The sequence below is a fragment of the Lepisma saccharinum genome, chromosome 16 (assembly GCF_977018435.1).
Source record: "Lepisma saccharinum chromosome 16, izLepSacc3.1, whole genome shotgun sequence".
In the NCBI taxonomy this organism is placed as follows: Eukaryota; Metazoa; Arthropoda; class Insecta; order Zygentoma; family Lepismatidae; genus Lepisma; species Lepisma saccharinum.
This window is the reverse complement of record NC_139244.1, coordinates 27,350,054-27,363,792: the sequence shown is the minus strand read 5'-3', so window position 1 is coordinate 27,363,792 and position 13,739 is coordinate 27,350,054. Positions and strand designations below refer to the sequence as shown.

Below are 13,739 nucleotides of genomic sequence, written 5' to 3'. Positions count from 1 at the left end.
TCTTGGCAGAGACAACGCCCCATTATGTAACTTGCAGAAACGCTCGTTACATATCGCCCCTCCTTATCTTAGATGGCCTCCATCTAAGCTGACTATTGACTGGTTAGGCTTCAATTATTTACCTATGTATTTAAACAATCTGATTGCTCAAGTCACTGGACCCATTTGGAGTTAGATATAAATTACATGATAAGTTAGTTTACATAATAAGAGTATAGTATTCTTCAAAAGTTTATGGTTAAGATTCGCCTTTTATTCCGTTGTTGGTCACTGCACTATTCACTTTCACTTGTGTTCGCTAATGGTTTAGGGTCCCAGGATTCCTTCCTGTTTCGTCCTAATGTGGGCGACGGTCCTAGGGCGGCCCTCGGAAGTGGCTCCCCGTGGATAGGAACAGGTGCAGTCATCAAAAGGAGTAAAGTTGTCCATAGCTCTGAAACTGAGACTTGATTTAACAATATGGTAATTACTCCAAGATACATTCATATATTGGACATTTCGGTGCTTCGTAGGAAGGAGGTCTATCGTTTTGCCCACGCATAATGACAGGAACTGAGGCATTTCGCTGGGTTGTATGGCTTCTGCGATAGATTCGGTAACCTAACCATGATAAGAATGTGACCATTACACATGTCAGTAAGCTTAACCAAATGTGAAGATGAACTAAAGATACTATTTTCTGGTTCGTAGGTGATTCCATTTGTTTGACAACCATACATTTAGGTTTATTAATTATATCAGATGTACACTCATAGTTAGTTATATTAGTTTGGCGGTGATTTACCCAATGTATTGGTAAAAATTGGGATATTTGTGCCTTCGTGGGATCTGGGAGAATGCAAGGGAACTGAGCCCTATAACATTTAGAATTTATACACATTACACATTGACAACCTAACTGAACTACTAAGGTTCCATAAGGGGAATCTCTCTTAAAACTAAAAAGTATGCTTTCGCATTTAACTGTTATTTCCACATCTGGTGGTGTCAATACTAAATAGGTCGAGACGTTTAATAGTACAGGTAAGTTAAGTACAGGGTCTTCATGACAATGTAGTGGGCAGTACTGTTCTATAGTAGTAGCATCCTGTGTAAATATAGACTTTAAACATCTGTAATCTGAGGTGTATATGTTTCTGTAAGGTGTAATAAAACATAGTATATCATTAGTTAGAGAACAAGAGTGTTCGTAAAACGTCTTTTCATATTCATCGATTAGTACTTCATCTGATGTTAGTGTTATTTGGCATATGTTGTTTTTGAATTGAAATGGTAGGGGTTTTATGTTGTACGCTCGAAATTTGGATCGTTTACGCATAATTGGTATTTTCAGGCCAATTAGGGTATATTGTGGTCCTATGGTACATTCTAGTATTGGAGTGTTGTAATATTGCCCTAAATTGGTCGTGGAGATGGCCAGAGTATAATTATATTTAGCTATCTTTCCTTCAAGTGTATCTAGATGAGATACGAGGGTGTTGAGAGGTAATATAGCTGGGTGTACCTTTCTGTTTTGGCATGTTGAGGTTAGAATATGTAAAAATTGAGGTGGATTGACAAAAGTAAGATCTCGAATATTAACCCAATTTGTTGCTGGAAAGTTCTGGATTCTATGTTGAATTTCGTTTATATCCTGTTCCTTTAAGAAAAGAGTACGTATGTGGGTTTTAGTAATGCGGAAATAACTCCATCCTTGAAGTGAGGGATCGGTAGTAATCGTAGTGTTTCCCAATGAGGAGGGCAAATCTTCCCAATCAATTATTTCAGAAAAAACAGCATTGTACTGTAGACGATATAATAGTGGTACAGAAGTTTCGTATAATATAGGTGGGTCAATTTCGTTGATATAGATTCCTGATGTTACGAAGGTTTTAATTGTTAAGCCATCTACGAGTATGGGTGAGTGTAATGTAGAGATAAGGACGGCTAGTCATGCTGTCATTGAGAAATGTACGGGTTTATTTCCATCATTGAGTTTACGGGGCAGTGGTTTAGGAACTGTTCCTGTTCCTGGTTGTATTTGTACTTTAGAAGTATTGTCATTTGTGAAGAGAACCTGTCTAGAAGTGGCGTGTGAGGGTTGGCTTACTAAAGGAGTGAGTTGACAACAACATTTTACATATTTCTTACATATCCAATACACAATGAATATCATTAGAATTAGAATTAAAATAACAATAGAATAATTAAGGAATTCATGAAATATTTCCAGTGAAGTACCCAAAGCTTCAGTGGTTTGGATTTGACTGAGTGCAATCAATTGAGTGGTCATAAGACGATTCTTATATATTGTCCATGCTACCGCAAGAGTAAGGACTATATTCCAAACAAGGCTTAATGATATTTTGGAAAGATTCTCGTTAGAGATATCAGTTTTTATATCTTCCAAATCAAAATTAAGATCGTCATTTTCCTCATTCGGCTCTGTCTGAGTTGATATTTTCAAGAATGGTATCTTCTTGGGCCAACTAGCGTCTAAGCAATCATTAAAATGTTTGAATTCTGCGGCTTTACCTCCAGAAAATAAGACATCTATTTTCATCGTTGGTATTTTTCCCCATGAAGCGGGCAAAATATGGTAGCTACGCAGCTTGTCACTAGTCTGACTAGAGCATGGAAAGGTTCTAGGAATTACAGTTTCTTCTGTTATTGATAGAGAGCAATTACATGGAAGGGTAATTTCGAGTGCACCGGCTTGAGTTTCATAAGTATCTAACGTAAAAGACCTGCCGTTGCATTCGCCTTTTATTTTTGACGGCGGGTTGGTGATTACATACTGGTCTTGTGCAACTTCCGTGACGATAACATTACTTCCCTCGTAGCATTGATACATACAGTGTGCGGCTAATTCCTGAATAGTTGCGCCTTGGCGTATCTTTTGGGCACACGAAGAGCCCAGGGTGGCATCGTGACCAAAACGCGGTAGGTAACACATTGGAGAATTGTGCGGGTCGCAGGTAGCTAGGAAAGTACCTGACAAGAGTCGAACCGAATTAGTACTAGTGGCGGAAAATAAAGGTGGATGTATTATGTTACAAGTGCTGTTTTGCCATCTAAAAGGCACAGTGAGGAATTCTTCTAAAATAGGGATCTCGCCTATTTTCGTGATTGGAACCTTTAATGTGACTACTACCTGTTTAGGAGAGAACAAGCAATGAGCCAAAGGTACAGTGTAGTATTTCATTAGTTGAGATGTTGGGATAGCTAACTGATATCCATTTTTTGCCAAGGTAAATTGCAATTGTTTAAGATCTCTTTTTAATGTTTGTGGCCTGATTATATATAAAGGAATTTTGTGTGAGAAGCAAGAAGTTCTAAGTTCCCTTATTTCGGCATTTATTGTCGAGCTCATTAATAATTGGTGCAACACAACAGATTTCAAAGCCAATATGTTCATGTTATGAGTCGTTCGATTTGCACTATTTGCTAATTCAACTAGTTTATTTCCGAAATTAGATTTTAGTATGTCTACTTGAGATTCGAGTTTAATCACAGTGTTATTCGTTTGTTGAATTAGTTCGCGAAGTTGGGATCTCAATAAATGTACCTGCTGATGCTCGTTTTTAAGACTAGATGTAACTTTGTGGATTTCCGAATTAAGTGTATGCTCATTAACCAAAATGTCATGGAACTGACTTTCACTCAAAATTCCGCAACACCAGTTCGCGAAGTTGCCAATAAAATTTAATCCAAGTCCACGCGTAACTCTGTCATACTTCTCAGGAGGTGATGGAAACTCTACATAAGTATCATTTAAATGTAATAAAAATAGTTGTTGTAATTCACTTACCATATGGTCCAAGGCATTGAATATTTCGGCGTCGTGGTTCGTTTCCACATAATTTACCTTTCCTGTTTTTGCCAATGTTACCAATGAATGGTCAACCACGTTGTTCACTGGAAGATCCTCCATGTAGGTAAGGGGAACACTTCCTTCATATAGGATCACCTTCGGCAACTGTCGCCAGTAGGCTCCCGGTGTAAGCCTAATAGTGGGAATGGTCCATACACCATCCAAGCATAAAAATAGGGTTAGGATGATCATTCTGAAACTAAAGAATGCGTGAGTGACGGCAATAATCCAATTTTTCTCCCCACCAGAAAAAGCTTCGTCCCGAAGCGAACGAGGAAAATAAGAAAGAAAAAAAAAAAACTTGGAATTAGTATTTATAAGAATAATAATAAAAAATAATAATAATAATATAATAAGAATGAAATAAAAATAAGAGAATTCTGATCATAACGTCGATTAACATACTACCACCAAAAAAAAAAAATATATGACTAATACTGAAATGACTAGAGCTATAACGGTAATATAAACTTTTTTTTTTTTTTTCAACTGACCATTAGGGAAATGTAAAATAACTAGGCAATTAAATCCATTAACACAATGAAAAAGGAACAAATCGAACTTAAACTAAACTTAAAACTAAAGAGTATAATAGAAAGTAATATATACATTATGTACATAGCGGAAGGAAAGTGAAATTACGGCTCATATAATCCCACTCGAGCTTCCAAGAATGAAGGCACATAATGGAGTAGTCCAGCCTCAGAATCATAAAAGGTATGTAAGGTCCACAAATCTCCAGCAATTCCTATTAAAGAATGAATAAAAGATCGTAGTTCACGGGCTCGCTCGTCGAGCCAGGTGAGTCTTAATTGTTGAGTAGGTAACCTATGTAATCCCGCTCGCAAAAAGGTGATAATGTCATGAACAACATACAAATATGCCGCGGAATCACGCGGAAGTACCGCGGGTAAAACATTGAGACCTTCCTCAACATAGGGGTTGTCACCAGCGACAAATGCTCCCGGGAAATCCACATTAAGAAAAACGAATATCAGTAATTCAATTTCTTCATCCGGGTTTGAAGGCATGAAAGCATCCTGAATATCTACTGCTCGTGGTACGTAGAAATGTAGAGGTAGCGATGGGACTTCCGGCAGAAAGTCACGCTCAAAGTCCTCTGTAGAAATGACATTAATAATATCATCCTCATAATCCTCTTCTGATATTGACATGGCAAGAGGGGATGAAACAAAAGGAATCGTTGTGAGACTAGAAATTGAGTCTATACTTGCAACGTCCATGTCTGGGTGATCTGGAGAACCATTCATTTTAGTACGCAAATAAATCTAATGTTTGTGAGGTGACACTAAATTCACAATCAAAGGTGAAGTCTAACTGGTAACTTTCATAGCACTTTAAAATAAAAGATTTAATGTGCCCCAAGGACTGCTCCAGGAAATTGTCCTTTTCTTCAGCTTCTCCTGAGCATTTGTCCACAAATTTAATAAATAATAAAATTTCTGCAGACACTACTTGTTCACACACTGAATTTCGGATATTTCCGACACTAGGAATCTCAAAGACTTCCGTGGTCAATCTGTATAACCAATGGTCAACATGAATGGCCATATCTGGCGAAGGGTATGCAGGGTACAAACATATATATGTAACACCATTTGATGGTCCTAATTGTACTACTATAATTCTTATGCAAAGGAAACGTCACTTTTACGAAAAATATCATTAAACAATTAGAATTGCATCTCTATAACCATTAATCAATCTTTCCCGAAGTGGGGACTTCTGAAGGCGCCTTTGGTATTAAAAACTCATTTAGTTGTTGCAACAATTGTAATACTTCCAAATTATCTTTATCGCCGAAATCAAGCGAAAAATTCCTGTAAATTCCTGCTTTCATATGAATTCGAATAAAATTTCTGGCAATTTCTGTACAATCGGAAAAGAATTTGTCGGCCGACTGTGTTTTGAACAAAACAGCTAGATACTTGTTTATTTGTTCAATTTTCAGGGGTTCTAAAACTCTAGAGCACGGAACATTCAATTGAGAGGCTATTCCTTGGACGATTGATTGGAATTGAGGTCCTGCAGGCGTTATTACTAAATCCAATCCTTCGATGGTGACTTTTCCTAAATAACCGTTAGACATAGAATTTAAGAAAGAGAAAAGAAAATACGCAATGAGTTCCACTTGACCTTAATTTAATGAACTACGGAAATGAGAATACAAATTAAGCTACAAGGGTATGTAGCATTTACAACAGAGAAAAAAAAATCGTGTATAAAGCAATATAAGTCTTAAGATTATCGAAGCGAATGAAGCGGATACACAGTTTACATTTGTATTTGTGTTTTATTTGCTGATTTACGAGTATTGTGTAGCTTGCGTATATTACACGCGCATAAAAACTTTAATTTCTTACGTGACCAATTTGAATGGAATATCATACGGCAACTAGAAAGAGAAAAAAAAATATATAATAACTTTGTTACATATTGCGTAGTGGCAGAAATACGACTGCTCATAGTTATTTGATTATGCTACCAGATATGCGTTATATAAAAAGAAGCAAATTTTATGCAGCTCGTTTCAGCACAGAAAGTCGCTACGGTGAGGATTGTTTACCGGAAACGAGATAACTGGGTGACCGCGAATCGCTCGAAGTTTGACGAAACGAAGGGGGGGGGGGAGAAATTGTTACTGATTACGCACTACGGAAAGGGAAAGGAAGACGACTGCAGCTATTTGATGTTCTTGTTTGTCCGGACTTAAGTTTCGTCTTTTCCTCCTGCCAATCGTATGCGTTGCGATAATCCAACAAGTGTAAAAAGAGAAGGAAAAAAAAAAGAATACATCTACATATAGTCTTAGGAAACCTATACATTTCGTCTATGAGCTAGAACTACAATTGCACATTGATTGATTGCCAGTATAAAATAACAAACTTTGACTACCACTTGGATGATACCTGCCTGGTAATCAAAACACTTGATTTGAGTCGCGATTGTTCTTCAGTATTTAAATCAATTTTTTTTTATACTAAAATATCCACTAAATCATTCTATCATAATATTACGTGTAATCGGCGTCCCGATTAACTTTGGTGCATAAAACGAACTTTCTCTACTCTGGTTGCTGTGCTGGACGTGTCCAATACCGTTTTAAACGAGATATGTTTACCCGCAATGTTTTCTTGCCTTTTACTCTTTCTACATCGTAAACATTTTTTCCTCTAACATTTACAATATGGTAAGGGCCATCATATTTGCGTCTCAACTTATCTGAAAGCCCTTTTTGCCTGGCAGGCATATATACCATAACTAAGTCACCTTTCGCGTATGAAGGTTCTGTTCGTTTACTGTCGTAGCGGTTTTTAGCAGTGTGATGCCGTTTATCATGCAATTCCTTGACTAAAACCTGTACGGAGCGTGCGTGTGTGCGATATTTCTCAGTAAATGGGTCTGTTGGATTTGAATTTAATCCAGCCTCAAGGGGAAACGTCGGTTTTCTTCCGAACATAATTTCGTATGGACTTAGCCCAATGCCGTCAAGTGCACTACAATTTGAGGCATAGACGATGAGGTTCAGATAAGATACCCAGTCTTTCTGATGACGTGCAACATACTTGCTCAAAATATTAGCAAAGCTACGGTTCACCCGTTCCGCCTTTCCATTACATTCAGGGTGGTACCCACTTGTATTTAGATGCTTGATTTTGAGTTCGCTTAAAATATTTTCCACCAAAGTTGCTTTGTACACTGATGCATTATCGGTAAGAATAGTAGAAACCGGCCCAAAGATAGTAAAAATTTTCTGGACGAAAAATGAAGCTACATTCTTTGCCGTTAAGCTCCTAAGGGGTTGAGCCACTACCCACGAAGAGAGCATATCGACAGCGAAAATAATGTACTTGTATCCATTACTAGGTGTTATTGGGCCAAAAACATCCGAACTCCAGGATTCGCATATATTCCCGACAGGTAGCGGGTGAAGAAATCCTTGTTTCTTACCTGTAGGTGTATTTTTCTCCTGGCAAATCTGACATGAGCGTACATAATCTATTACATCCTTACGTGCTGTTTTCCAATAATACCTATCATTTACTTTTTGCAAGCATTTTGTTTGACCTACGTGACCTCCTGTGTATGGGGAGTCATGTATGTCTGATAACACATCATTTACCATATTATCAGGGATGACTAGCAGTTTCCTATTGCCGTTGCGTCTATATAGTACGCCGTTTCCTAGTTCGAAATATCGGACGGAAAGATGGGTAGGATCAGTTTCCTTTAACTCGATTATCTTTTTTACGTTAAGGTCTTGCAATTGACGTGTTCTTATTTCAATTGCTCGTTCATTCACCAATTTATCGACCTGTTGATCGATAATACCTACTATATCACCGTGGTCGATAAAATCTCGCTCTTCTTCTGTTAGTGGGTTTGTAGCACTGCGACTGAGGCAATCCGGAACGCAATTAAGACGTCCTGGACGGTGTCTTATTGCGAACTTAAATTCCGAAAGCCTTATGCTCCAGCGAGCCAAACGATTGGTGAGATCCTTCGCTGTTCGTAACCAACAAGCTCCTGCACTATCTACTACTGCTGTGAAGAAAGTGTCTGTCAAGTATTGACGAAAGTGAAGCACTGAGAATACAAGACAGTATACTTCCTTTTCGCAAATACTATAGTTAACCTGGGGTCCCGTGAATAACCGTGAACAAAAAGATACTGGTTGGGTGATGGTTTTCCTTTCATTTTGTGGGTCCGTTATCACGTGACACAACATTGACCCGAATCCAAGGTCTGAGGAGTCACAATGAAGCTCTATAGGCAACGCCGGGTCAAAATGTCGCAACACGGGGGCGGACGAAAGTCGTTCTTTCAACTGATTAAATGCAACCAATTGTTTTTCCCCTATTTGAAAAGGTACGCCTTTCTTCGTAAGATCAGTGAGCGGTTTAGCAATTAATGAAAAGCCTTCTATAAACCTACGAAAAAAATTTGCACAGCCAATAAAGGATCTAACCTGTTTTAGATTCGTTGGGACTGGAATATTCCTGATAGCTTCCACCTTCTTTGGATCGGTGGCGACTCCATTTCGTCCTATCACATGACCAAGAATTTCCGTTTCTCCAAAGGCAAAATGGCATTTACTAGGCTTAGCCTTTAAGTTAGCACGCTCTAAAGCTAGAAACATTTTTTCTAATCTCTCTAAATGTTCTGACCAGGTGGTACTAAATACTATTATGTCATCCAAAAAAACACACAAACTATTCCACTTCAAACCTGCAAAAACTTTATCTACGCATCTCTGAAAAGCTGCTGGAGCGTTAGCCAAGCCAAAAGGTAGCCTAGTATATTCAAAGGTTCCTAAAGGGGTAACCAGTGCCGTTTTGTGCCTATCTTTTTCTGCAATCTTCAACTGATGGTACGCTGAGAAAAGATCAAGCGTAGAAATGTATTTTACACCACTCAGGTAATGAATTATATCGGAGATTACTGGTAGACAGTAATTTGGAACCTTCATCTTTGCATTAATTCCGCGAAAGTCAACAACCATGCGGCAAGAACCGTCTTTTTTCGCTACAAGGATAATAGGTGCTCCATATTCAGATTCCGATTCCTGTATAATACCTAAAGAAAGCATTTTCTTTAATTCTGATTCTATAAATTCCCGTTGTTTTGGAGACACCCTATATGGCGTGCGCCTGACTGGAATATCATCCGTAAGCGGAATAGTGACTTCATAAGCATTAGTTACACCTAATTGTTCAGGAGATGATACAAAGCAATGTTTATATTTCTCTAATAATGTCAGTAACTCACGTTTTTGTACCTCTGTGATATCTGATGAAATATCTAAGTCCGTTTCTACATTAAAGTCTTTATCTTCAAACTTGAAAGAACTTTTCAGATTTTCGTCTTTTATCGCGTCTACATATTGAAGCCGCGAATCGTTTTGAATGAAAGAAGTAGAGGGAGGAAATATTTCCTCCGGCTTGCACAAAGTTCCAATTACACAATTTGGTGGAAAAGTAACCTGAAAATGATTCATGTTAATAATAGGTATACAAGATGTGGTGTGCGAATTTATGAGTAGCCTAGGAACTAAACAGCGATATTGGTCATAAAGTCCATTGTTTACTTCAAGAAGTAAATCTTTGTTAGGGGGAACTGACGAAGAAAAACTTATAGTTAATTCTGTGTATTCGTAAGGTTTTAGTACTGCAGAATGCGAAGAGAAAAGTTTAAATTTAGGTGTGGCTTCACTGTCTGTCGTGTTGTCCTCCGTTTCTAAGCGCGGAAGTTCGTCGAAGAGAGTCTTATCTGCTACGTCACTAGGATGTGTCATTGAAATACTTTTCCTACCCGAAGGAAGGTTATCGCTGGCCGCGCTCGATGTTTCTTCCGGTTTAACTTCCAGTCGGCATTTGCAAACTACGCGAGACAATTTCCGTTCGCGATTAGTATTGGAAGCAAATGCGACGATTTTCTTAGGAGGTATGAACATAGATGGTATTTTTATAGATTTATTGTGTAAGTATACTGAGTCTTGTCCGGTTGGCGATCGTGTAGTCGTGTTTTTGCATTGGTCGTCTTTCCGTATTTGGGTTCGAATCTCATTACTCACACTAGTTGTGTGTTTTTCCTGAACGTACGGTACAAAGGATGGATGAGGTTTCCGTAACATTACTCCTGCTGGGTTTAAATATCTAACAAAACAATTAAAGAAATCTGCGCCTAGAATGATACGGTCTCTTAATGAAGGATTTGCACAGACTGCCATTTGCATACCAATTTTATGTGATCCAATCCAAAAATAAAAGTTACAAACTGGAGTGTTCCTTGAGGCAACACCCGATAGTGTAGACAATGTTACTGAACCTGTCCTTCTAGCAGAAATCTTAATATTGCGAGGTAACATACCAAAATGTAACAAACTACAAGTACTACCTGTGTCTATAAGTGCTGGAAACTTTTTCCCAAAAATTTTTACATTTATCATTGGTCTTTTGTTATAGTTTTCGTTTCCTAATGAGAAAGAAGAACAATTTTCTGCACGATACGATCGTTCTTTCAGGGGTTTTGTCTGACTTGGGCGAAGGCGACCCCTGTGGCGCATTCCCATTATGCGTTTGGGTTTTCTGAGTTTCTTGGAAAAGGAGAAGGATTTCGTGGCCCTCTGTTAGGATTTCGCTCATAATTCCTATGATTATGACCCCTGGAATCACGGCCTTGTATTGAAAAAGATCCGCGTCCTCGGGTGGTCGAATATCCATTATTTGAGGGGTATGATCCTTTGTTGGGACAGTAACGCGCAAAATGAAATTTAGATCCACACGTAAAACATAGCCTATCACCATTTCTACCATTGTTACTGCTATTAGGTCTACCTCTAAAAGATGTAGAGTCTCTGCCTCTTCCTACACCTCGCTGCGAATGAGATTTCCATCTAATTTCTTGTCTCTGATTTTCCGGGATTTGAGACTGCTCCATCGCATGCACATAGCGCTTTTGATTTTCCGATGGTCCTGAAAAAGTTCTCTCTCCGGGATTTGATCCCTTTACAACTTGCGCGTAAGATCGCGAAGCAATGTCAGCTTGTCGTTTAGCACGCTCTAAAAGTCGCAAGTTGGCTAATAAGTCGTCCAATGTTTGCGCTTTCATAGTTACTAATTTCTCGGCGTCTTGCGCTTGTAACCCATTACAAATGAAATTAATTTTCCCTTCGTTATTCATATTCGGATCTGCTTTGTTACACATTTTCAACACATCATAAAAGTAATTCTCTATTGACTCTTCGGGTTGTTTCTTTCGTGCAGCTAGATCAAGATAAGCCTGTCCTACCGGTAAAAGAGGTTGAAAAGCCTTTGTTAACGCTTCTTCAACTTGTGCAAAACCTTGGAAATTTTCCAGCATTTCACGGTTTAAATCCCAATACGCTAACGCACTTTTTTTTAGATACGCAGGTAAAAATGTGACCTTTTGTGTGTCTGTCCACCCTAAAATCGAGGATACTCTCCGATATGTGTTAAAAAAATCAGATATACTCTCTCCCGGATCCGCGTTGAAATTTTCTGGTTGAATAGACGGGGTTCTAGCGTAAGAACACATGGTAGGATTCGAATTAGTAGCTGCAGATGGAGGGTCAGGCATTTCTAGTATGTCAGTTTCGATAGGTAGAGGTGTACGTATTGCTTCCTCAGAGCAAGCAGGAAGTGGACACGTAACGGTCGCAGTAAGTAGGGGTTTGCGTTCACCAGACGTCTGTTGACGCGTAAGAACCATTAAACAACTCGATTTTTGTACAATGACAAAGCGGACATCTTAACAAAACACTACAATCAAGTTTCGACAAACTACCTCATTTCGGACAACAGTCCACCAAGAAAGCACCAGAAACAACCTCACCAAACCAAACCTAAAAATTTCAAACAAACCTTCGTCAGGAAACATGTGATATTTGCTCCACTGTGAAACAGAGAGAGTAAAAACACGTAGCAAGGTACTGGGTTCTTCCCTCAGCTGTAAGCAGAGAACCGCACCTCCACCATTCTGTAACGCTTGCGGGGTGTCTGGCGTTACGAGGGGGACTATTTTCTCAGATGGTAGACATTAACACACAATCCGTTTAATATATATATCTGTTATTTATTATTCTAATGGTTAACAGTATTGATTATAGACTAACTCCCTATCTCTATGGCCATTTAGTGACTTGAGCTATTCCTATAAGTAATAAGTCCCAAGTGTCACCACTTGGTTAAGTTGAGGCTTACCCTCTAAGATAGGAGCAGCGAGCTATGGCGCGGCCTCTTGTCGTCTCCCGGAATATCTGGACTCCGCCCCTTTTCTATGATTCTCCTAGTATTTATTAACATGGGCGTCCTTGTCTCAATTCCCCAACCCAACTTAGTATACCGCAACCTTGTGGTTATTTTAGCTGACAGTCCTTTCTGGGGGGGAAGGTATGGCCTTGCTGACCATGACGAAGGCTTGTGGTCCGTAGACCTCGAGCTTATCGTCCGGGATGCCCCCAGAATATTCACGGTCAAGGCTCTGGCCTTGTTGAGCTAAACCACCAAACTTCCTGTAGGTAGCCTTGTCAGGAACCTTGCCCTTGATAGCTTTTGGGGGGAAGGAAGGGCCTGGTCTGTATCACACGTGTTGAGGACGAGACAAGTGATAGTGACGCAAGTCCTATTTCCTGGTTTTGCTTTCCTACTCTTGGCAGAGACAACGCCCCATTATGTAACTTGCAGAAACGCTCGTTACAATTTGCACATATGTACTATTTTTAGTTGACTGTATGGGCCCTGAGTTGCAATGCACAAAGAATACTTTCTGTAAATTTTCAAATAAAAATGAAAAAGATTTTGGTGCAGTCCAAAAAAAAAAAAAAAAAACTGAAGTGAACATGGGCGTAAGAACGAATTAACTTTAAAAAATGACTGTATATTTCTTGAAAAAGCGAAAATATGCTGAATATGACCAAAATCAATCAAAATATGCTCTTATCACGCAGAAATGACCAAATAAGTCAAAATATGCCCTTATAAAGCACCTTAATTCAATTAGTTTCTTCACAATATGAATTTCTATATATTTAGGGAACACATCACCCTTACCAAAACAATATGCTAAGTCATGAAAATCCTAGCCCTATGCATAAGTATCCGAGAAAGAAAATCAGTAAAAATAACATTGAAAAGGATTATTAACAGTGCTGATATGGAATACTATGTTCGTTCTGAATAATGGTTATGGTTCACATAATAAGCAGATAAGCGTATTATGGCATTAATGCCAGTGTAAAAATATACAACGACATCAAACTACAAAACCTTGAAAGAAAGACTATGGTCATTCGTATATTTCTTATTCTACTATCTTTCTTCCTGGTTTTTACTAATCGTCTGGA

General features: G+C 38.7%; 1 protein-coding gene across 1 annotated transcript; it reads right to left on the bottom strand.

The window, feature by feature from the left end:
• Positions 1-263: 263 nt before the first annotated feature.
• LOC146000359 (uncharacterized) lies at positions 264-12,932 on the bottom strand. Its single transcript, XM_083137912.1, has 3 exons — positions 12,598-12,932; positions 6,238-6,269; positions 264-4,052 (listed from the first exon to the last, which is right to left on the bottom strand). Exon 3 carries the CDS (start codon positions 4,043-4,045, stop codon positions 1,931-1,933), a length of 2,115 nt encoding a protein of 704 aa, XP_082994038.1. The 5' UTR covers positions 4,046-4,052; positions 6,238-6,269; positions 12,598-12,932; the 3' UTR covers positions 264-1,930.
• Between the last annotated feature and the right edge of the window lie 807 nt (positions 12,933-13,739).